The 25,944-nt window shown below is 41.0% G+C and overlaps 1 protein-coding gene across 2 annotated transcripts in view; it reads left to right on the top strand.

The window, feature by feature from the left end:
- The window catches only part of AFF2 (AF4/FMR2 family member 2), a 349,256-nt gene that overhangs the window by 309,544 nt on the left and 13,768 nt on the right, over positions 1 to 25,944 (top strand). The window contains exons 12-19 of one of the 2 annotated variants that reach the window (XM_040614279.1): positions 35 to 156; positions 6,393 to 6,627; positions 8,552 to 8,691; positions 9,247 to 9,310; positions 12,723 to 12,859; positions 16,187 to 16,258; positions 16,621 to 16,714; positions 20,112 to 20,161. In XM_040614279.1, coding sequence (XP_040470213.1) covers positions 35 to 156; positions 6,393 to 6,627; positions 8,552 to 8,691; positions 9,247 to 9,310; positions 12,723 to 12,859; positions 16,187 to 16,258; positions 16,621 to 16,714; positions 20,112 to 20,161 — 914 coding nt within the window. Of the gene's footprint in view, positions 1 to 31; positions 157 to 6,392; positions 6,628 to 8,551; positions 8,692 to 9,246; positions 9,311 to 12,722; positions 12,860 to 16,186; positions 16,259 to 16,620; positions 16,715 to 20,111; positions 20,162 to 25,944 lie in introns of both variants that reach the window. The other variant, XM_040614278.1, reaches the window with a different exon arrangement.

The following is a 25,944-nucleotide window of genomic DNA, read 5'->3' as shown; positions in this document are numbered from 1 at the left end:
GATCTGTTAAGCTCCACCTTTTTTATTAAAGCAGACAGAAAGCCTGGATACCTTTGTTGAAAGCAAGAAGCAGCGCCTGGAGGACCCTTCAGCTTCATGCCTGCTCCCACCTTGTATCTCTCCAATACCGAATCACAGATTAACCAGCACTAAAGAGTAAGTTCTTTTTTTTCCACATAACATTCACAAGGGATTTCACAGTACTGTTCTACAAATGTCTTTGCTGTAGAGCCAGATGGGGTTTACAGCCCATAAGCATAAGTGACCCAGCATTGCTATTCCCATCCATCAGGAAGAGGATCCACATGGTTTTGAGATTCATTCATCCTTCTAAGGGGACTAGGAATTTAGAGTGCCACCACAATCCTGGTGTACTCTTCTACCCCCAAACTGCATCCTTTCAATTTTCTTTCTTGCCCTCATCATCCTTAACTTCTATGGCCAGAGAATCCTACTAAAAGTGAACTTTATTTGATTGCCTGGAATTTATTTTGTTGAATTCATTTTCATAAGAGACAGTTCTCAGTTTTATTGAACAAAATAGTGACTTTGCCATCCACTTCAGTGGCTTTTATTCTTTAACTGTGTATGCAGCAGTGCCAGTGACCATCCTAAATGTTTCAGACATACATGCTTTTTATTTCAGCAGACATATAATCAAATAGTTTGTGCCTTTCAGAATGTCTTTGAGAGAAGGCTATAATGCTTGAGCAAACAGGTGCCACGTAAATAATGATTCTGATTAGTATAATCACAAGATTAACATTCTATAAATAACCAAAGAGTCCAATTCCCTTCTGTCATCAATTTTGTGAGATGAGGCACTTCTTTGTGCTTTGCACTAGGACAAGCAAAGAACAAAACCCACAATGTGCTTCAGGAAACAATTTGATTGTAGTAGTACTTAAATTTAGATGAAGTTCAGAAATCATTTATGAAATGAAATACACAAATTTTAAAATCCATAAAGAAGGTTGAGCATCATTTTATTTATACTGGTGTAATTACAGAGTAACTTCAGTCCTTGAACTAATGCCTCATTCTACAACTGAGAAAATCGAAGCTGGAGTCTGGAAAAGGCAGCAGAGTTGAGAATTACCATGTGATCTGTAACATGTTGCACGTTTGATAAACATCATGATGGGTGTTGCCTGATTGTCATTGCTAGAAATACAGTGAGCAGAGATATATTGCAGAGGGAATCCAGGATTATCCATCCCCAACACCTCTGCAATCCATTAAAAAAAACCTTTCTATTCTTGTCACCAGCAAGCCCTAAGGATCCACCCCCAACCTGATGTTTCTTAATTTGAGCTTGTTTTCCAGGTCATTAATTTGATTCCTCAGAGCTTTCAAGCCTTTGGTATTCTCTGTTAAAATATAATTGTGTCCATCAATGGTTATTTCCATATGCTAGCTTTTCCTCTCATCTGCCTCAAGTTTTGAAGCAAAATTTTCTGACTTCTTTTCCACTACAGTGATGGAGTCCTGGATCACACTGCATTTGTTATTAGTGTTTTCTGCATTCGCTTGAAACAGATGCAATATTGTTTGATAATGCAGGTCTTCAGCTCCCAGAGACATGCACCTGAATGTAGATCAACTTATTTCCCGGAAGATTAGGGAGCTGGCTGAACTGTGTGATGACAAATTTCTGGAGAGCCCCAGATTGTTTTCAAGCAGTTCTACTCTCCAGAGGGTTAAGTTGAGTTATAAGGGGAGGCAGAAGAAAGGGAAAGCTGAAAGTACACTGTTCAAGGACATGGGGGAAAATAACACTTCAGTGGTAAAAGGTTGAAAGACAGGCTTTGCCCTTTGCTCCTTTATTCCCAAAGGTTCTGTATTTTCTTTCAGAACTCCTAAGTCTTTACATAAGGACTTTGAGACATGAGGGTGATTCAGCTGTAGGTGTGATGATGATGTTCATCCATTAAGAAGGTGTTACTACTCATGGTGGGTGTTCTCACTTGGGAGGAACCTTAGATCTCTCCTGTTAGAATTTGATCCCTGTGCCAACAAGCCAAATTCCCCAAGGCAGACTTCAGAGACTTTTACTGGGCTTTTTCATAGATACAAGTGTGTTTTGACAGAAAGACTGTGATCTCCAGGCCAAAATTTGGAGGCATTCAGGAATCTGGAGGAATCAGTGAAAGACAGGCCACACCTGTGCTTTTGCAGCTCCCACTGGCTGCATATCTGTGGTTTAGGCATTTGAATACATTTCTCTCATACCCCTTCCCTAAATATATGGGCTCAATAAAGCAAGGAAAGATGCACAATTAATTTTTAAAGGGTTACATGTCTAATATGGGCAATTATATGCCTAATTTCCACAAGCTTCTATGACTGCATGTACAATTTGCATGTAGAAATTTCAAATGGCCAGTTGTGAACTTCAAAGTCGTACACACAACCAAAAAGCCAGTTCATATTTTATAATCATTGCATAGCCAACTAGTTATCTCTGTGTTTGTTCCTTCCCTCACACTCCCGGGGGCTGATGCATTTTCCTAAATCTGATATGACACTTAAAATATAATTATTCAAACTATTGCCGCTGTATTTTCCTTATTTCTGATATTTCATACCAAAGGAAGGAATAAATGATACTGTGTTTTGTCCAAGTAATTCATAGTAATACATTGAAACACTGCTGTGTAGCTGGATTTTTGTCAAATCAGCTGCCCACTTTGCAGCAGAGGATTATTTATGTATTTACTTGCTTGCCAGAGCAATTTTAATTTAAGCATTAATTGTATGTACTGCTGAATACCATTTATATCTGAATACCTGATTGGTAGACCCAATCCAAACAGAGCACTCTTCGCCAATGTTTGGCAGTTTGTAACAACACAGAGAGTTAATTGCTGATGCAAACTGTGAGTGAATTTCAAACTAAGCTCATATCAGTGAAACACGCCTGCCGACCAACAGGCGCGCTGGAAGTCTGAGGCAAGCATTTCAGCCTGTTTTTCAAGATTTCCTGTTCCCTTTTATTTGACCTTTAGTAAAAGATGCACCTGTACTTGGCAACATATATTAGCCCATCCCTCGGGTAGTCACAACAGCGTTCATTGGGGTTCCTTCATGGCAAAGGCAGCCTTCACATCTAGGACAATGACTTCAGCTTCATTCAGTTGCTGCCATATGGTCCAGGCTATTGCGGGGGTGACCTTTCCTTGCTAACCCCCTGCAGAAAATCAGATACACCGTCAATGTGCAGCATTTCATTGTGGACAGGGAGAGCAGAGGCAAAAGAAAGCCAAGTGATTGGTATAGACAATGGCTTTGTCTCACTAATAGGCCAGAGATACCACTGCATACCGCAAGGAGTGGATAAAAAAAGGGCAAGGAAAGGCAGCTTGAACTGTGAGAGCAGATGGAAATTCTCTCTCCTTCATGCACTGACCTCTTGTTGCCTGCTTCCTTGCTTTCTGCCCTAAAAGAAATCAGGTTGGGGGGAAAAAAAAAAAAAAAAAAGCAGATGGGGAGCCTTCTCATTCCTTGATAACTGGTCTTTTTGGACACAAAGATTAAAACCCTGTAGCCACAAGACCATCAGTTCAGCTTGTAGTTTTTCCTTGCACTTTTATTGTGTTTCTCCCTAGATTTTAAATATACTTAAACTAACAATCATGTCAGCAAATTAAACCACTGAGTCTCAGTAATTATTGCAATAAATTCATTCAAAATTAGCGATTACTGCAATCAAAGACCAGTTTCTTAGGCCATTAACAGCCCAAAGCAAAGTGACAATCTGGTTAACTGCTGGTAACAACCTATTTCATGGAGGTTATTGTTAACATAAATGCTTTGGTGTAAGTCTGAGGGAGGGAACATTGCTAAATAAATTGTCAACTTAATTTCTGCAAAACCTCATAGGATTAAGTGGGCAATAGGGAGAGGAAAAAAAAGGGGAGGGAGAGAGAAGAAAAAAAAAAAAAAAGGAAAACACCCAGACAGAATTATAGCCATAAAATATTGTTGGGTTGTTGTTTGGTTGTTTGTTGTTGTTTTTTTTTAATTTGAGTTACATAGAAAAAAAAGTATCCTCAAATGTATTTCCCTTTAGGGTTAAGTCTTCCCACCCATAGAATGACTTGTGTGCCAGAGCTGAGTAGCTGCAGCTATATCTCAGTTTGCCCCATCTTATATTTGCGCCCAAAGATGATCTAGTGAAGTTTTAAGTTTTGAAGTTTGAAGTTTTAACTATGGTACCTTCCAGTCTTCTTATTTTTTTCTTGCACTGCTTTCTTAATCCCTCCACTTCCGTGTAGCAGCTGTGAAATGTTGCTTTGATTGCTTTATATGTGCCTTAAATTCCCCCATGCAGTGGTAGACTGTACAAGTGACAGAGTCCTGCATTAGCCCTGCAAATAGCCACAGATGTGCTGAGGAGCCTCATGTAGTGATGCAGGGTCAGATCCTAAAGAGGACTTGGCCAGTGGCTCTCATTCAGGTTTTCTTCAGGTGCTTTTGAGACAGATTTGGCAGACTCTGTTGCTCTTCCCTTTGCAAAGCTGTACCAGGGATAAAGAAGAGCTGCACACAACTGTGCACAGGGGCATGAAGGAGCACTTATATGCATGTTCAGGGTTCCTTGTGTAGGACATTTGTTCGGGAGGCAGAGGGTGTGAATTCTGCTCCTGGGTATTTCATTAACTGTGTCTGATTTGCTTCTGTATAATCCAGTAACATGTGCATGCTTTCTTGGGGCACTGCTTACCCTCCTTTGGAAAACTTTCCTCTGGAAAAAGTTCAGAGGATTATTGTGCTATAGCTATGGTAACTTGTCTGGGTTCCAAAATGCCCTTTTGGGGTAAGAAAGCTAACAGAGTGGGCTTTGAATGCAAAGTTTTTAGAGGACATATTACAGCACCACATGTGCATAAAATCAGTCTCCTTGAAGAATCGACAGTCTCTTCCTACATGTTTGCTTTCCTTTGATCTTCTTCAGGCCCATGTGTTTTTTGAGCAGGACTGCATCCATATCTGTCCTACTGTAAGGCAATATGAATTCTGTGCTCTTTTTTTTTTTTCTTTAGTCTGAAGATCTTTAATATCAGAGAGTTTCAAATAAGGTATTTTTAACTCTGCTTCAGTCGAATTAAAATAGTTTTGAGTAGAGGAGTTGAGTATAAAACCTGAAACATGGGGAGTTTGATTTCACTATGTGATATCACAGACAGGCTAAAATATTTTTGTATCACCAAAGGTTCAAATGACCAAAGCAGGCGGAGATATTGATGCTGTTGGTGAAACTGCAAAAGAGGTCAGACTAGAATGAGAGCAAGCTCCAAAACGAGGAGTAAGGAAACTTGGGTTACCTTCTCTTCTTCCCCTTGTTTATGGCAAAGTAGATCTATAATTCCTGACACTGACTGAGAGTGACTGGGAACAAAACATAAATTCTTGTCGACTTAATTTGTTATTGAAATTTTAGTCAATAATCATGAAAAGCAAATGATCGTGTAGTGCAATATTAGGTGTCTAACAAAAGATTAAAATTGAGGTTATCTTCATTGACTGAACTAGGACAGTACCTAAAATAAAAATCTATTAGTAGATTAGCATGTTAAACAGTCAGTGGGGTGTTGGGTTTTCCTTTTTGATGGATTTGAGAGGAGAAAGGTCTAGCAGGTTTTTTTGGTTTTACTGTGTACCACAGCTGCCATTTCTAGCCAGCTAACAATTTCTGTACATAAAACAGATAATAGATTATCCTATTACTTGAGCTTTCATGTCAAAACCACATTCATTTTCTGAATCACGTTCAATTCATCAACCAATATTTGCTCAAGGGCTTTTGCCATCTACAACGTATCATTTTAATATAGTGTTGAACAATGGTTTTATTCTAGAGGTCAAATAATTATTATCTTGTTATAGTGATCATTTTGTAGTTATTATAATTTTTTGTTGTTGTTGTTCACATGCCACGTGCTAGTATGTGTTTTTGCAAAGGTTGCTTATGTGGGCCCTAATCCACCTTTATAAAAGGTGCTTAATGTTAAACACATAAATAATCATACTTGATGTCAAAGGAACTAACCCCATGCATAAAACTTTCCAGCACTTTGCTGAGTCAGAACCTCTGTGACCTCTCAAATGAAGACTGACTCAAATTAGCATTTAAATTGGGTGCAATTTGTACTAATGCACTGGAAGTCGTCCTCCAAAGCAGGAGGTTTCTGCAGCCATTGAAAAGGCAGAGGGTGGCTCTTCTGTTTATCCGCTGCCAGTCCCCTTTTGACTTAGCTCCTAGGACATGGGGACTGCAGGACCTATTTGAGGGCAGAGCTGGCTTCTCAGTAAATAAAATCTAGAGCTTTGTGCCATGGAGGATTAACCAAGGTTCTTGAAAATGCAACTGGTTCTTATCTGTGTCCCAGGAGCAGCGGTAGCTCAGTCAAGAAGGTGGCAAAGAAAAGAGAAGAGAAGCTGTTCCCTCCTCCATTATCCCCCCTCTTGGATGAGCCTGTGCACCGGCGGCACAGCAGTGACAACAGCTCCTTCAGCCAAGAGACCAACATCACAAACACCTCTCAGACCAGCAGCTCTTCCTCCTCTGTTTCTAAACACAGAAAGAATGAAAATAAATCCTCCTCTAACCCCAAAGGAATCTGTGTAAGTAACCAACTTCAGTTGCTGGAAGTGAACGAGATAAAATAAAATTAACTTAGCTTTGTTCTGTTTGATTTTTTTCCCCCAATATCTATTTTCAAATGCTTATGTATGTAGCCCCACTCAGGAGCAGCAAGGAGTGGATCTTTGCAGAGCTGGGCATAAGTAATTCTTGCAGGTTCCATTTTTACATCAGCATTAGGCATCTACCTGGCATTGAGTTTCGCTCCCTGAAACACCTGGAGGAGAGCCCCTGCAGCCACCAACTAACTGCAGTTACTCCCTTAACTCTGTAACTACAACACCACACATTTTGAAAATAAAACTTCAAGAATTTTGGTATTCATCACCTGAATAATTACTGCAAATTCTCAGCTAGAATTAAGCACTGTAGGTATACTGAATATTGTGGCCCAAACTAAACAGACAACAAAAACCTAACAAAAAGCTACCTGTCCATAGCACACTTCACAAGGAAATATCTTCTCACGGGTTTGCAGACTCCCAGCTTCCAGCAGTAAGGTTTATTTACACCTCTATCCATGAATTATGTACGTAAGCTTTTAGAAGCCATGTAAATAGGTTTGAGGTTTTTTCCTGCCAAAAAAAAAAAAATCATTCTGTTTGGGCCATCTCCCCATGAAAGGTTTTCACAGAGACAATTCTTTCTTACTTGCTTTTCACCAAATTCAGATTTTTTTTGACTGAAAATACATGAAAAAGAGCCAAAACTAGAAGCTGCATAGTAAAATTTCACATCAGCTTGTCATCTTTTAGATTAAACAGGGAAACTTCAGGGTTTTGGTCCATTTTTGAAAATAGCCCTCCCTCTAGAGTTTCAAACATATCATTATCAAACTATATATATACAGTATCAAACTGTATCTTAGTATCACTGTCAAAATTAAAAGACAAGAAGAAGGTTCTGCCACAAAAAAGGACATGCATAGCCCCAATTTTCATAGTTCGCTGCTTTGTGAGAGGCTGTTACCATGCACTGTAATAGTAAAACTCACAAGTTGCATTGGATCGTAGGTGACAAATCACTTCACCTTATTCATTCATCCCTGTTGCTTTCTGATATCATTGTGTCACTTCAAGCTGCGAGAGTAATACACATGCCTTCAACTGAAATCAATGCCAAAATGAACTGCATATGTCAGCAAATAAACAATGCTATGTAAACAGCAGGGCCACTTCCTCTCACTCCCAGCATCTCTAGTCAGATTTATCCTTTGGTTTTTTATTATCCTAATACATGAAATATTTGTCTTCTGAAATATGTTAGAATTTTTCCCCTAGTTCATTGGTTCGTCTGTAATTTAGTTTATCAGTTTGTGGACCTAGGTTGCAAGTTGCAGTTGCCTGATTTAAAACCTTCTGTTATGCTTCTGGTTTTAATCAATGGAAAGTCAAAACTCCTTACTTCTGCTTTCCATCCTTTTCTCTGTCCTGTGTAGGGTGAGGAAACCATTCCTTGCTCAAAATCCAAGCAGACTTTTCAGACACCTTACAGTTAACTATTAATAATATAGAAAAAAAGGTTACTTTAGTGTGATATACCTTGAAGGTGGATATACATCCAGCCCTTCTGCATTAGATTTCCCCACATTTGCTTTAACCAGTGTCTGCAGGCAGTAACATTGTGGTATCCAGGCTGACTTCACCTAAGAGTATAGGTTAATGAGTTCAAGTGAAGGGTCAGAGGTAGAATCATATTGTCTAATTAATATAATAGGCTTATGTTATAAAGGATGGAAGCATGGTTTTGTGAGGTAACTTGGATGTTGTTGGGTATATGTGAGTACTACTCTGTGCCTTGGCCCTTTGTTTGTTTGGGGTTTCTTTGGAGGGGTGTGTGTGAGCACTAATATTGTTAGAAGGTGTTTGATTGAACTACGAAGGGTTAATAGTCCTTTATTTCTAGGAGGAAGAATCGCACAACACACCAACGGCCAACACTCTTCTTGACACCAGCCATCTAGAAACAGACATCTGGTCTGCAATGCCAACACTTTCCAATGGGAATTCTGAGCCCAGAAGACCTAAAATAACATTTGATGATGTGTGAGTATTATTGGATCTCTGTGCTGGCTGCATGTTATGCATGGGATTTTCGTGCCAGCAGAGCTCCCAGTGAAAAAGACTATCTTTGATTATAACACTAGCATTGGGCACCTGTGTGGATAGCGCTGCACAAAGGCAAGCACAGTTTTAATCATTACAAATGAACTGTTGTCACTGATTAATGAAGACTCTGTTGATAAATGTTTTCAGATCATGAATGTTGGTTCATGGTAATTCTTCTTCATTTTTTTTATTTTGGCTCCTCTAATGGAAATTTCTGATACTTAATTTAAAATATTTTATTTTTAAATATTAGTTTAAATTATTTTTCCTTTTCCTCTGTTCAGCACATGTTAATGGGTCCTTTGGGTGGCCAGTTTCTACAGCTAATTATTTTACATTCTGATCACCCATCATATCTTTGCACACAGCAGCTTAATACCAGGTTAAGGTTTAAAGAGATAAGTGGGCATATATGTCAAAATTTTTCTTGGAAACAGCAATTTTCTCAAACAATGTTTGTCCAACTTGAAAAAATTGATTTTGTCTCCTTAGGCTTCACAATGCGGATTATTACATGCAAGAGGCTAAGAAGTTAAAGCATAAAGCAGATGCATTGGTAGGTTATCACAGGTGGTTTTTTTCTCTTTCCACTACGGAGCTGGGTGTTACAAAAATGTACATTCTGAATGTCATCTAAAGCCTCAGAAACCAAGAGGAACTCTTCGTTGACTAAAGCATGCTTCAGATTGTACTCCATAAACACACTGTCCACAACAATTCAAACCCTCAGCACCATTAACAATTCTTTCCGCAAAAAAGAAGCTGCTTACAGTAGTCGGTATCTTTTCTGAGCAGGAGCAACAGTCATGCTGTTTGTGAAGGATGTAAAATAAATTCATGAAAGGTGATGTGTATTTGAAATCTGTTTTCCTACTCACTTTGAGCCTAAATCAAAAGTGTTTAAATATTCCATAACAGAAAGTTAAGAAAGGCAAGTCACCCTCCACCCCATTATCATGTGGTAGAAGTGTTTGAGATTTCTGATCCAAATATTTAAAATTTGCAACAATTGATTTTTAAATCGTATATTCATTTTTTTGCATGCTTTTGAGCTAGTAAATAAAGGCTCAACACACTTCTTCCCAAAAAAATTTTCAATGAGGTAGTTCAATGTTGGGAAAGCTTTTTCTCTCATTTTATCCCAGATGAAATTCCAGCAAGATTGACCTAATTTTGCAAAGCGTTTTGCTTTTGATGAAACTGCTTAATCTGACAGATTATGCTGTTAGTTTGTTCAATCCAAGCTATTGCTAGCACTGAAGTGCCTTTGATAGCCATTTGTTTTGTGGGTAGGGTCATTGCTCCTGTATGCTACATGGAGTGCAGAGCAGCAGCTCTTTTAGGCAGGCTCAGTGGAGCTTGACTCCTCTATTTATTTAAACTAGGATGTCTAAAATGGAACGTGGCCATTCCCTTTGCCCCTCAAAATCACGAGTGAAAAAGAACTGGGTGATTATTCACCTCTCACTGTCCTGATTGTGGGTTTTTTGCATGCATATCATATCATTCCACATTAGAGATTTTTGTGCCTGGAAATAGGTGTGTGTCCAAAAAAACCTCCAAAGCAATCACATGTTATGTTTTTAAAAAACAAACCAACCATCCAAATGTAAAAATAAAAAAAGCTCTCCCTCTGCTGTTGGTGAGCTCAAGGAGACTTGACATGTCAAGCTGACTGCTTCAGCTCCCTGGCCTCCCTTTTGACTTGGGGCACAGCCTTACCAAGTGTGTTTACTGTGGGAGGTGGGTTCAGTGTTTTGGCAACCCACGGTGACTGTCAGTAATTTAGCAGTCGTCCCTCCCAACCTGCCCCTGGCAGGAGGTGTCCTGCCCTGATTCCTGCAGCCCGACTCAGCAGAGTGTGTTCAGCCAGAGCCCTGACATCTGCACGTGGGAAAGGCTGGCAGAAGCAGACTGACAACACCTCCCACAGCTGATTGACCTTTAAAGAAAATACACATGGTTCTGGCGCAGGGATGCCTGCTCTATGCTAGCAAATATTTACAGGCTCAGGCTCCTGATGATCTCAACATGCTATGTCAATCCACTTCCCTCCACAGCCTGATTCACTCAGAAAGTGTTGACCTGTCTCCTCCCATCCTCTTACCTTTGACTATGCCTTGCAGAATCAGGGGTGTTTTTCAAGCAGAACTAAGAGGAGCAGGCACAGCACATCGTGCTGCTGCCTACAGGCAGGCATTGCCTGTCACATGCAGTTTGACACCCTGAGTGCTCTTATGGGAATGTGAGGCCACCCGGTATGATGTTGGCAGGCATAAATACCCATGAAAAAAGTGTCTGCTTTTTCTTTCCACTATTTAGGTCTCAACTTTTTTTCTTTGTTTGTTTGTTTTGTTTTTTTCCACCCAATACAGCTGCACACAAATTATCTCCGTGTAACACATTTGCTGTGCAATCCCGTAGTGTTAGTTGTCCTATGGAAACAATTGCTTCTGGTTACTTGGTGCTGACATGACAAAGCACACGCAGCACTGAAAGATGTGTTGCAGTGGCTAGAAAGATAATGCATGTGACCTCAAAATGTGTCAGCAAATGTTAATGAGATTTGTGGCAATGCAGTTCCTGAGCTTGTATGGAAAATAGATTTCTGGTGAAGGGCAGGGCATTTTGCATCTTATGGGAGCAACCCCATGAAAACCTATTTTTGTCTGGGATAGCAGTAAGGAATCAGCTAACTTGGATGGGCTGCTGCAGTGGCAGCTGACTGTACCATATTGAAGAGAAGTTGGGCACCTTGTTCTGTTCTCAGCTGAGCTGTGATGAGCTGGAGTTATTCCACCTACTCCACTAGAGTCAGCGTGGCACAAAGGGCAGGACTGGATCCCATTTCTGGCTCAAACTGTCTGTCTGTACTAAATCTGCTGGCAGCCAGATTCTTTGGGGGTTTTATACCACAAGAAAAGTTGTCTTTGGAAGACTTGAAGTAAAGGAATCTTAAGAATATTCTGAGAAATAGCCATTGAAATAGAGAGAAAACATTTAGGAGTATTTCCCATTTTGTGATCGTTCAAGTAATACCTGTCAATTATACAAAGGCTTTGTACATAATCGGTGCACAAGAGCAGAACTTGGAATTAAATGTACGCAGGGGGAACTAGTTATAAGTTTACTTAGAAGTAGCCACAAAGGCAAATAAACTGTTACCTTGGACCAATACTAAATGTTCTGCTTAATATGTTGCTATGATAGGCTTCCATTTTGTGAATGGAAAACATATGCAGATGCATCAAAAATATTTTGATAGAGACATACTAAGAAATTTTTAAATTATTTAAAGTACATTGGATCTCCTATATCAAATGCCACATTAGTAGAATTCAGCCATCAAAAATTGAAAATGTTAAATACTATTATAAAATACTTACTATAAAAATGTCATATATAATATTCATTACACATAAAAAAAGAAATCAGTATGTCTAAGTCAGTTTAATCACAACCATTATGAGGACTAAAACCTTTTGCAATAAAATCCTAGTAAAATAAAATATTTAGCAGTGCTATATTTTGTCTTTTTTTTTTTCCCTGCTCTTTCAGTCATCACCATAAGTGATGAGGAGTTTTTTTGATCAACAGTTAACACAGTGTGACGTCTGAAAAATGGCATGGACTTGTTACTTAACCCTTGCATAGTGACATCCAAACTTAGTTCATATATCACGGCCTAATATGGATTTGTTCAAGCATACTTTGTGTACCTCATTGCCTGTTTAAATCCATACCTGTCAATGGACATACATTGACCTACCTCCGTGAGCGTATGGCCATATACTACCTGAAAATATTTGGTAAAAACATAGACCCTACCTGAATTAATGTATGAATTCATTCTTAACTACCAGCCTCACTTTGCTTTTATCCTAATGCTAGTGTTGCTTTGTATAATGATCTGTCTACCTAGAAATTAAAGCTGAAGGATTTTCTTGATGGTGTCATTCCCATTTCAGCTGGAGAAGTTCGGCAAAGCAGTGAATTATGCTGATGCTGCCCTCTCCTTCATCGAGTGCGGGAACGCTATGGAGCGAGATCCATTAGAAGCTAAATCTCCATACACCATGTACTCAGAGACTGTGGAACTCATCAGGTTAATGTCCTTTCTGTGATCATTTTCATCATCTCATTTCAGTCATAATTAGAACCTGCTATGTTTTAAAAAATACCATTTCGACGTATTAATGATTTGTCCAAGGCATCTTCATCTCAGAAGTCATCATAATTAGTTCTTGCCATTTTATTAATGTCATGGAAAATTTATAATTGATGGACACTGCTTTTATAAATTATCCCCTTTAGAGGTTATAATGTGAGTGTTATAATTTGCAATATTCATAAAATTAAAATTGAAATGTAGTGGGTGGAAGTAAAGTATAGTAATTTCACTGTTTGGCAATGACACTTGTCTCTTAAAAGGTGTAGTTTTATAATTCAAAACATTAAAGTGAGTCTATCAGGATTTCTATTACAAACCTGTTTTTAGAGGTTTATAACTTGGCTGTTAAAAAAAAAAAAAAAAAAAAAAAAAAAAAAAAAAAGAAGCTGAAACTTGGCACATAAGATGATAACCAGAGAGGAAGCTTTCCACATGTATTGCATTTAAAAAGTATATTTTTTAATGTTAAAGGAATGTGAACCAGCTGAATTAGTTTTAATACAGTTTTGTAGACTCATAGGCTAGAATGTGGATGAGAGCACCTTTACTTAGTAATAAAATGTCTGAATTATTATTTTAAAATCTGCTACTGTTCCCTATAGCTGTTTCATAGTGTTGGCTCTGTAGAAATAATAGTCTCCTGAGTAACTAAGGGATTGTTTGCTTTCCTTGTGCAAATTATCAAAGTGAAGTCAAGCAGGATTAAATTTACCTGTGAGTAGGACAACAGGATTTTCCCTCTTCACTGTGATGCACCTTTGCTTTCCCCAGTGTATGCTCGGAATACCACCATTAATGTCAGTGTAATTATTGACAATTTACACAAGAGAAAGAAAAGGAGACAAATCAGGCCCTAAATGTTTGGGGTTTAATATGACAAAGGTGGTTTTTTTAACATGCAGGATTTTAACATGCCAGATGAGCTATTAGGGACTGCCAAAAATAATGCATGTTGTACATTTAGAGTAAGAAGGTATTTGCATAACAAAATGAATCAAATCTTAAGAAGCTCTTAATATGCCTGTTCAATATTTAAAAACGTGGTTTTACATTCTATGCTTCATAAAGAGAAGAGGAAAATCTAAAGAGATTACTCAACAAAAAGTTATGTTCACTCAACACTTATGATCCAAGTCAAACCCTTGGAGAGCAAAGGACTTAAGAAAAGGAGGTGCTCCACTCTTCTGAAACTCTTCCTGCACTCTGGCAGTGGACAGACAGTTCAGTACTTTGTGTCCTGAACTAAACAACTACAGTTCTATGGCAGGAGAAAATGTATTTAAAGAAATATTCTTTAAAGAAATGAATGCTTCTTTGCAGGAGCCCTCCTTTATTTTTATTTTTTAAGAAAACCACACAGCACAGTTGAAAATGGTGTTCCTCAGTCCAGCAGTCTGTCTGTTCAGAGGCGGACAGACCAAAAAAATCTTGTTCATTCAAAAGCCACAACATGTGCACCACAACTCAGAGAACGGCAGCTCTAGGAGCAGCTCACAGATGGGTGATACCTGCAGCTCCCCTCCATCCTGCAGCACAGGGGTGATCAGAGGCACCTGAGCAGCATACGAAGCCCCCTCTGCCTTGCTCCTCCCAGAAGCTCCTGTATCAGCACAGGACTGCTGCAGGCTATGTGATAGACCTTGGCATGGAAGCAGCACCTGAACTGATTTTGGCTATGGATGAATCTGGAGGAATTTGTTATAGTAGATCTCCAATTTCTAAATAGCTAAAGTCAGATGAGATGAATTCTATCACCTACCATCAAAGGTAGAGCTTAACTTATCAGCTCTTGTATGCAGCATCTTTTAGGCAGCCAGGGAAAGACTGGTTTGCCCATTTGATTTCTGTCAGTGGTCAGACACGGAAAAAGGTGATTTCCCAGATGATCAGCAGTCTGGTACAAGTTCAGTAAACTCCATGGACAAATACACACTTTTTGTGGCCTACAGTGGGTGCTGAATGCCCAAACCAAGTAAGTGGCTCTGCACGCACCCTTTCTCAATGTGGCTCCTAATGTTAACATATATTTTTACTGTGAGATAAGAAATAGAAGATTTTTCTCACTTTTACTCCTCCGTTCATCAGAGGCACCATTTTCCCCTTTTGCATTAGCTGTGTCTGCCCTGAGTATCTGCATCAGACACCTATTTGTGAAAGCAAGTGGAGCACCAAAGAGATTGGGAATATCAGACATCTGACTGGCAAAAGGATTTTAAGTTAATGGTAATGCTAAGCTCCCTAATGTAACACTGAAAATCCCAAAAAAAAGACATCTATCTTTGTGTTTGATCAGTCTGGAACAATACCAAAGAGCAGGTGAGATAGGACTTGGAGGAAGCACATCAGGTGGTGTGTGCTACAGCTGCAGGCTGGGGGCTGATGCTGGAGGTGGTGGGAGGAAGGCAGAGCGAGAGCAGCACTGCCTGCCTGCACTCCATTACCTCCTTGTAAATGAGAACTCATCCAGACTGCCTGGGTACCTTAAAACTTTCTTACGCAACGCTGAACCCTATTACTTATTCTAACACAAGTACCTGTGAAATTGCATTAGGGCTCAGAACAATGATTTTATGCGATGAATTGATTTTCAAGAGACTAAATGCATGGAATGGAGTGGGCTCAGTTAAGGAGGCGGAGGGGGGGGGAGGGGAAGAGAGAGAAGGTAGGACTACTCAGTCTTTGATCATCCAGATGCTGGACAGAAGCAATTAAATAGAAAGGGAAGACCAAGTACACAACACTCATAAATTAATGGACCTAAGAATTTAAAAAGCTTTGAGCATGACCTTTTCTGTATTTAAAACCATTTTCTATATAAAATATATTAAAAGCTTTGAAGAAGCATTTGTAAGAAGGATTTTGAAGATATTATTCAAGCCCAAAGTATTATATATATAAAACCTTATTATATATTACTCTACTCTTCAGTACATATACGACCAAGATCTTATGCCTCTGTCCAACACTCATCACATGTTTGTGGACTCAGCCTGGATGGCTGGTTATGATATCATTTATATGCCCAAGAATAGTTTACCATTTTGGCCCAGAAAATGAGTTGATGATTTACTTTAACCCTCCAGATTTTAAGTGGTGCTTTCTGTTGAATATTACATTGATCTCATCATTACAGGACAGTGTGACCCTTAGCTATTGCAGTCAGAGAAGATTATCCCTGTGTGGCTGTTATTTTTCAGTGTCACTAGTATTCTGGGAAACATCTTAATTCCCAATTTCTTCTCTCCTCACCTTTCTGACAAGGTATGCAATGAGACTCAAGAATTTCACAGGCTCTTCTGCCACGGAAGGGGACAAGAAATTAGCAGTTTTATGGTAAGTCCCATTGCGATGATGAGAGAAGCAGCTAAAATCTTAAGGAGGACTTTAAAAGTACTGAATTACTTAAGCAGCTTACAGAAGATCATTATTCTTGTTTTCCATTAAACTATTAAAGGATAACTAATGGATTTCTTCAGCAGCTGACTAAACATTTATTCTGCTAATTTATACTCTTATCAAGATGGGATTTTAATGCTTTTGACCACTTTTTTTTCCTTTCTCCATTTGCTTATGTTTCAAAATCTAACCTTAGAACAGAAATTGCAAAATATAGGTCAGCTTTTTTTTTTTTTTTTTACAGTTTATAGGTTTCATTAAGCAATGGAATTAACATAATCCTTTCCTAATTACCACAGCTACCGATGCTTATCACTTCTCTACTTGAGAATGTTTAAACTAAAGAAGGACCATGCTATGAAGTACTCCAGATCTTTGATGGAATATTTTAAGGTAATCTTTATTCTTTTTAATTTATTTATATGAAATGAAATTCATACCAGTACTGAGAGCTCTCAGATATATAACTGCATGACTTAAAAGCCCCACATTTAACCTCTCCCCTGGGAAATGCAGGCAGGATGGTTGCCAGGGAGTGGGGACAGGAGTGATTTGGGGAATATTTGGATTAGTGGCTTGATTCAAAAGACCATACTCAGTAATTCTACTAACATAAGATTATTCTCAACACGATGTCACGTTTATGCGAGTTTCTATAAAGGAGACTGATTCTTTCAAGATTTCAATGTGCAAATGATTATGAACTGACCCCCAATGAACCATAATAAAGCAATTATTAGGCTTTAGTTAGATAAATTTAGATTTTAAATTCTGTGAGATTTGCTGAAGCTTATTGCAGACTCAGAGATTACTCCTTTTATTTCTATGGAACTTCAGGTTGCCTTATCTGCATCTTGAAGGTTTGCCTTTAGCTTAAATTGAGTGGAGGTCAGCTGATTTTCATGATTGTGTGATGTGTTCCTTTACCTTGTCAAATGCTGTTTACTCAGTGTAAGAATGACAAGTCCACACCGTTTCTAAATTAAGAAACAGACTCTTTCTTCAGCTCTGCCAAGGTTTTGATATTTATATTTTACTGGTTAATGCTGTTTGAAACATACATTAATTCATGTACATTATTACTACATACTATTCTATAATTATGTAATTATACTGGTTTGTTGGCCCATCAATCTTCTTTTGTTGCTTTTTTCAGCCCCTGTGAATTTGTTCCAGGCTTTGACATATTAGTACTGCAAACCAGTAAAACTTTTAACACTGCAGTTTTAATATTTTCATGTGAATGGTGATAAAATGGTCCTACTGCTGTAAAACGCCAGTACTATCACACTAGCAGCCACCTCTTAGTCCTGACTGCTGGTGTCCTCTGTGTGTATCTCTGTAACTTCAGTAATGTTACTCCTGATCTGCTCAAATTGAGGCTCGCTTGAAGTCATTGGCAGTGCCTGTGTTGTACTCACGGAGTTTTCAGTCAGGGATTTGTGCAACAAATTAAATTTGAACTAGACACATTTATAGCCTCAGCATTTTCATGAAATGTATCCCAACCACTTCAGATTTTATCCAGGATGAATGTATATAGTGTCTTAAAAAAAAAAAGGTTATTAGACAAAAAATTTGGTAAACTTTTTTCTGCAGAAAGTAATGATTTCTTAAAAAAAAAAAAAAAAAAAAAAAAAAAAAAAGAAAAGAAAAGGGTTGGGGGTTCTCACTTCCCTTAAAGACACTTTACTTTCTCTAGCTGTGCAAATAGGTACAATGGAGAACATGTTTCTACTCCCAGCATTTTACTGCATCCGCAGGAGAAAATGTTTTTTAATGTAAATGAAAATATGAGAAAAATAATTATAAGAAAAAAATGTAATAAAACAGACAAATCATGAATGCTGGGTTTAGGCATCCAGTTGGAGCTGAGTATTTCAGCTAATGTTACTGTGTGTGTGCTGTGGGCACTGTAACTCATTTGCTAGAAGTAGTGTTTGAGTGTGTACAGATTATATGTTCAGGATCTTTTTGTAGTAAAGGCATAGGAGGAGAAGAGAAAAAGAGCTGTTAACTATGTATTAGCTTTGTATTGCTGCACAATGTTCACTGTGTTCACTAGCAAGAATTTGTAATACAAATGAAGTAGATTAACTGTTTGAAAAGAGTTGTTACTCAAAATTTTGCCCAATTCTAACTGAAAAGCAACCCTGTTTACAGCAGAGCTGGAAAGGAATTTGTTGGCAGAATTGTCTTTCATATTTTTCCTCACAAATGCCATTTTGTCCAAATTGAAACCATTTGTGGACAGAACTGGTTCTGATTAATATCCAGTTAAAAATTTCAAATTGATGGGTTTGACAATTCAAAACAGAAAATAACCATTTAATCATGAAGTAGTTTTGAAATTTAGAGACCACTTGATGTAAAATACAACTAAAATGATATTTTTTAAGTGAAATGAAACTTCTAAGATTAGAAAAAGTAGCATCCTTTGATGCATTTCACCTAGAAGTTTGAACAAGATTTCTATATTTTTGAAAATATGTTGTCAATAGTAATTGGCAAAAACATTTCAAATACCTTCATTGTCAAATAACACCTCCAAATCAAGATCTAGTCTTAATCTTGCAGACCTACTATTTGTCTCCAGATACTGTCAGGAACGATCCCCAGATAGTAGAAACTAACATCAAAGCTGCTTCTTCATCCCTGAAGACTTTCCAGGGGAGTTTAGGATCTCCCTCCTTCTTACATATGAGTGGGTGGCAAATATATATACTACATATGCTTTGTATTGCAGAACACTCCATTTTATGCTCACATCTTTAATGAAACACAGTGGGATGCTGTATAGGAACATACAGGCAAGGCCAGTATCATGGTTTGGGCAGTGTTTTCTGCTTTGGCCAATGCTGTCGGCAGGTTTAGCTGTGTTTTAGAAGTCAAGGGTAGGATTTTGCGCCCAGAGTCAGCTGCGTGACCTTGGGCCATGCCCTGGGCTGCTCTGTGCTCCACTGAATCTCTGTGCCTCACAGGCAAAATAGTGATTTACAGTAACCAGATGATTCTCGCAATAATGACAGTAATTCTTTGCAGAGGAGTTGTAAAATTTGATTGAATTTTCACAGTGCATGCTGACTTCTTTGCAAGGGAGCTCCAAGTGGTTGTCATCAGAAAGCATACATAGATAGCTTCAGCCCTGATACTACCACCTTTTGTAGGAACTAAGAAAGGTACCAGCCAGTCAGAGTGACTGGAAAAATCTGGGGTTTATTGTTGCTGGGCAATCTTTTTGTACAGGGTTGTACAAGGTGCTACACAGACGTGAAAGGCAGAATGAGTAAGCAGGTAAGGAAAAGCAATTTGTGCAAATAAAATACATAAAAATAAGGGTATTCAAGCAGATCGTTACTAGAAGTTTTATTTCTGCTACTATCTGAATCCCAAGCCACCTTCCCTAGCAACTTGGAGGGACTGATTTCATTAAGACATTAACTCAAATTATTTTTCTTTCTTATTGGAAGATTGAAGGTCCTCCTAAAGATAAGAAGTCATTTGCACTCTGAAGAATTTTGTTTTGGTGGTAATTAAACCACTTTTTTGTGAACTACATCTGCTTTTACTTGAACTTTACTGTATTCCCTCTTTCATCAAGTGACTTTCAAGCTGCTGGTTGGAACCTACCAATCATCCACCAGCCGTTTAATTATGGGACTGATGTGCAGAGCTGTCCTGCTATGTGCACTGTAGCTTTTGCTACAAAAAACGGGAGTTTTGAGCCTTGTGTCATCAGTATTGATGTATTTGAATCACCTTTATTTACGTTTTGGTTTTGTACTTACAGAACTCTTCAAAAGCCTCACAGGCCCCCTCACCTTGGGGCGGCAATGGAAAGTGAGTATTTTCCGCTGAGTACTTCTGTCTGGGAACGAATGGTTCCAAGAGGGGGGGGGATGATTTGGTGCCTCTAAAGGCAAAGGACAGGCCATGACTCAGTAGTTTGGGTGCTACAGGTGTGTTTCAAATACGTAGCAGGTAGAAAATGTTCTTCTGCACTACAGAATCGATCTTACAGCTGCCTTGGGCTTGTGGGGTGAGGGGTTCCCCCTTGGCTAAATCAGGTGCCCGTGTGGGTGGGAAGGAAGAGCTGCAGCACACCTCCATCTTTGTGCAAAGCCCCCTTAAGTCTAAAACCAGCTGTGGTGGGTCTGTGCTGAATTCTTCGACAGTTTGCTTCTCAAGCCAAATGAAGGCCATAAAAATATCTGTTAATTAGCTAGCAAGTACCATGTCATTTCAGGAAGCCAAAGTAAAGTTAACCTTCATTGCAATGATTTTTCAATGATTCGTTCAGTAATGAAAGACCAATGAATATTTCATTGATATATGGTAAGTGCTGTTTAATAAAACTGAAGGCCTAATAGTGGTGAAAATGTGAAGGCACTTAGTCAACCAATTATCAGTGGCTTTATACTAACGTTAAAACACCCTTGCCTCAGATATGAAGTCAGGGTAATGCAGTTATGATATGCTGTTTAATGAAGGTGCATTGCTGCTGCAACCTTGCCTTTATCTTGCAATGTCTGTTGCCACCTGACACACATTCCTCCTGCTCCTTTCTCCTGGCCACGCATACAGGTACAGGTAAAACAAAGGGGAAGGACTTCACCTTTCTTTCCTTCTTTATTAGAGTAGGCTGAAGTCTAGGTGAAAATGCTTGCTGTTAATGGTCTTTCTGGTGGTTGATAAGAAGAAAGGACTACTAGACACTCTAAGGAGACAAAATAATAAAGCAGTAGAAGGGGTTAAAGTTTAGCACACAAAGAACTGAAGTTTTCAAACAGACTTTGTTCTGAATCAGTGCAAAACCAAAAATTCCAGTATTTTGCTTAAAGGAAAATATTGTCTTAGATAACTAAAAATATTTTGGGGTGTACATATCTATACACACACTCCAAATACACAAAATTATTTTGAATATGTATGTGTATATAGATATTTAAGTATAGATTATAACACAAAGTGGTGAAATACAAAATCACTTTAAAAAAACCTGAAAAGATAATTTTAACATTGGAAAAGCAACTACTAAATTAAATTATTCAATATGTGCCAGTTTTTCAAGGCATTTAAATGTCAATGAAACCTTGTATTACAATAAAAATACAGTAAGTTTTACATAAAGTTTTAGTGCCGAAATAGACCACTGGAGCATTACATCTCTTTTATTCCTTAAGAAGTGGCTTATAGCTAAAAATTTTGTGGACCAGAAGTTATCCTTGTATTCCTGTCCTATAATAGACCTCTATGAAGTGTGTGCTCTGCAGGTGATGACATCTCTGTTGCTATTTAAAGGAGCTGTTTAGGTGCCCAGGATTTAGAATCAGTGGGTTTTGACTGGGGAAGAGTCTTGTCTGGCCACAAGGTGGGCAGCAAAAACCCAGCACTGAGGTCAGCATCACTTCTAACATAATACCCAGCTGATCAGTCTCTTCCCTCTTCCCACTAACTTTGGAGATAAGGAAGTAAACTGGATATGGCCTTGTTTTAACGGGTGTTACTGTGACACCTGTGACCCAGCACACAAGGACCACAGTCCAAACTCAGGTCTTCCATTCCCTCTCTCTGGAGTCTCAGAAGAAAAGCTCTCCAGCTGGCTCAGAGTTGTTCCATGATGCTGATATCTCGCCTGTCTCCTGGTGGCCCTAAAGATTGTTGTGGGCCTGGTGCTGCCACTGGCAGCGTGTGCTCTGACTTCCCCAGGGCTACTCACTCTGCAGTTTCCTCTTATTCCCCTGCAAATTTACACCAGATGGGAAGAGAAGTTGCACACCACAGAGCAGAGACCAAACACCATCAGGGTATGGCACCACTGGAGACAGATCAGCAGCCTGGTTCAGAAAGGGGAGACAGCAGGGTATTCTTAATTTATTTATTTTTTAACAAAGTAAAACTTATCCATTGCCGTGAAGTGCAGTCTGCTCAGGATCTCAAAACATTCAAAATTCTCAGCTTGGCTTACTGGAATTTCTGCCCACTTTTGTTTGAAAGGCTTGTGAACCTCTACAAAGTTGGCCTGAGTTCCAGGCTGGCAATGAAACAAATTTTCCCTGGTTTCATTACAGAAATGTTTCCCACCTCTAGTGACAGAAAGCACAAAATAGAGAGATTTAATAGACTCACCACAGTAATAATGGCTGTGCACAACAGGGTAAATCCAATGAACAATGTGCTTTATTTGGCAGAAGTGCGTCAGCTTGTTCTAAGTGGCTCTAACAAAATACTCCTGGTCTCCTCAGATACTTATGATTTTTAACTGCTCCCAGACCTAATCTAGTATAGTTCAGCTCTTCTGTGATGCTGTGGCATGTCAAGTAACCAGGATGTTTCGAGACTTAAAGAGCTTGTGCTGTAGGATATGCTTAAACTATAACACATAAGCAGTGTAAAATGCTACTAGCTGCTGAATTAACGTGGTTCGAGTTCTGGGAAAGGAATGTATCACAGGAGCCTGTTGTTGAGCACAGGTAACAGCAGAGCACTGCTGGAAAATCTGCAGCAAAAGCTGTTGCCGTAAATGCCTTCCAGCCAAGGCTGTGCCACTGTGGCAACCTGTCCCACAGCACCTGCGAGGTATCAGCACAGCAGCTCTGCGCCCAGCCTGCATGCTCAGGACCATTGACAGTTGCTTCTAAAGCCAAGAGGAGGAGCCTTTCTATCCTGGGGTTTGAATCAAGCCCATAGTGAGTCAGAGTGAGCTTGATGCTTTTGCACAGCATGAGGCACCAGTGGCTGCCTGTTAAGAGAGGGATTGCAACATCCCTGTCTGCAGAGTTTTGGTGTCTTTGCTTCATGCGGAGAGTGCCTGGAGCGTCTCGGCCCTGTGTTTCAAATGTATTCCACAGCAAGTCGAATGCATTTGTTTAGGTAAGTGGTTCCAAATGGGAGCAAGAGAGGGATTTTTGGAACCCTTAATCTTGTTCATTGAAACAAATTCATCATAGAAACATGACGGGATGACTCGCACAACTGGAATGCTACAGTGCATGACTATAAACTCTTCAGAAAAGATAGGTAGGTAAGGAGAGGTGGTGGGTAGCCCTGCATACTGGGGAGTGTTTTGATTGTCTAGAACTTAATGCTGGTGATGATAGGGTTGAGCGTTTATTGGTAAGAATCAGGGGAAGGCCCACAAGGCAGATATCATGGTGGGAATCTGTTATAGGCCACCTAACCAGGATGAACAGGCAGACAAAACACTCTACAAGCAGCTGGGAGAAGTCTCACAATTGCTAGCCCATGTTCTCGTTGGGGACTTCACCCTACCGGGTGCCTGCTGGACACACCGCGCAGCGGGGGCGAAGCAGCCCAGGAGGTTCCTGCAGTGTGTGGCACTGACCTTCCTGGCACAGCGGGGCAGGGAGCCAGCCGGGGGGATGCCCCGCGGCGCCGGCTGCTTACAGACTGGGAAGGGCTGGAGGGGGATGTGGTGGTCAGAGGCCGCCTTGGGCACAGTGGTCACAAAGTGATCGTTTTCCATTCCTGGGGCAGTAAGGAGGGGGTCAGCAGAACGGCTGCCTCGGGCTTCCAGAGGGCGGACTTTGGCCTGGTCAGGAGCCTGGTCGACAGAGTCCCTTGGGAGGCAGCCCTCAAGGGCCAAGGGCTCCAGGGAGGCTGGACATTCCTCAAGAAGGAAATCTGAAAGGAGCAGGGGCAGGTTATCCCTGTGTGCCGAATGACGGGCCGGCGGGGAGAAGACCGGCCTGGCTGAGCAGAGCTTTGGCTGGAACTCAGGGGGAAAAGGAGAGTTTGCCACCTTTAGAAGAAGGGGCAGCAGCTCTGGAGGACTACAGGGATGTAGTGAGATTATGCAGAGAGAAAACTAGAAGGGACAAAGCCCAACTAGAACTGAATGTGGCTACTGCTCCAAGACAGTAATAAACATTTCTATAAACACATTGGCAGTGAAAGGAGGGCTAAGGAGAATCTCCATCCTTTATTGGATGTGGAGGGAAACGTAGTGACAAAGGCTGAGGAAAAGCCTGGGGCACTTAATGCTTTCTTTGCCTCAGGCTTTAACAGCAAGATCCGTTGTTCCCCAGGTGCGCAGCCCCCTGGGCTGGAAGAAAGGGATGGGGAGCAGAATGGAGCCCCCATAATCCAAGGGGAAATGGTCAGCAACCTGCTAAACCAAGTCTACAGGGCAGGTGGGATCCACCGCGGGGTACTGGGGGAGCTGGTGGAAGTGCTCACCCAGCCACTCTCCATCAACCAGCAGCCCTGGCCAACGGGGAAGGTCCCAGCTGACTGGAAGTCAGCAAATGTGGCACCCACCTACCAGAAGGGCGGGGAGGAGGATCCGGGGAACTACAGGCCTGTCAGCGTGACCTCGGTGCTGGGGAAGGTTCTGGAGCAGATCATCCTGAGTGCCGTCACACGGCACGTGCAGGACAACGGGGGATCAGGCCCAGCCAGCGCGGGGTTATGGAAGGCAGGTCCTGCCTGACGAACCACATCCCCTTGTGTGACAAGGTGCCCTGCCCAGTGGCTGAGGGAAAGGCTGTGGCTGGTGTCTGCCTGGGCCTTGGCGAAGCCTTTGGCACCGTCTCCCACAGCATCTCCTGGAGACACCGGCTGCCCGTGGCCGGGGCGGGTGTGCTCTGCGCTGGGCTAAGAGCTGGCTGGGCGGCCGGGCAGAGCGTGGTGGGGGATGGGGTGACATCCCGCTGGCGGGGGCACACGGGGTGTCCCCAGGGCTCAGCGCTGGGGCCGGCCCTGTTTGATATCTTTATCGATGACCTGGATGAGGGCACTGAGCGCACCCCCAGCCGGTCTGCGGAGGGCACCAGGCTGGGGCAGTGCTGCCCTGCTGGGGGGCAGGAGGCCCTGCAGGGGGTCTGGGCAGGCCGGGCGAGGGGCCCAGGCCGGTTGTGTGAGGTTCAACCCGGCTCCGTGCCGGGCCCTGCCCGTGGGGCACAACAGCCCCAGGCAGCGCTGCAGGCTGGGGCAGGGGGCTGGGAAGGTGCCCGGCGGGAAAGGGGCTGGGGGGGCTGGCTGGGCCGGCTGGGCAGGAGCCAGCCCTGTGCCCGGGTGGCCACGGGGGCCAGCAGCAGCCTGGCTGGTGTCAGGAACAGTGTGGCCAGCACTGGGACAGGCTGCCTGGGGAAATGGTTGAGTCACCATCCCTGGAGGGATTTAAAGACATGTAGATGTGGCACTTAGGGACACGGTTTAGTGGTGGACTTGGCAGTGCTGGGTTAATGGTTGGACTTGGTGATCTTAAAGGTCTTTTCCAACCAAAACAATTCTGTGATTCTATGAATTTTCGAAGGGAATAGCTGTGTATGAGCATTCAGCACTGCACAGCTCTAAACATGGGCTTGCTGTGCTGACCTCTGCACTCCCTGCAACCAGCAGGCAATTCCTAATTGCTAGTGTTAGAATTAAAGGAAAATCTGTATTAGAACATTCGTGCTGCACTAAGTAGGTAACTTAAAACAGTGCTCCGTACAAAAGTGTGTGGATGAACTGTAGGCAATTAGAAACAAATCTCCATAGCCAGTCTTAAATAATCCTATAGAGATATTCATAATCCTACAGTACCCTCAGCTCCTAATACTGCTTTACGGGGTGCTTTAAGACTTGCACTTTACTTATTGTGGTGACTGTATTTGGAG

Source organism: Falco naumanni, chromosome 14 (genome assembly GCF_017639655.2).
Source record: "Falco naumanni isolate bFalNau1 chromosome 14, bFalNau1.pat, whole genome shotgun sequence".
NCBI lineage: Eukaryota > Metazoa > Chordata > Aves > Falconiformes > Falconidae > Falco > Falco naumanni.
This window is presented reverse-complemented; position numbering and strand designations above follow the sequence as displayed.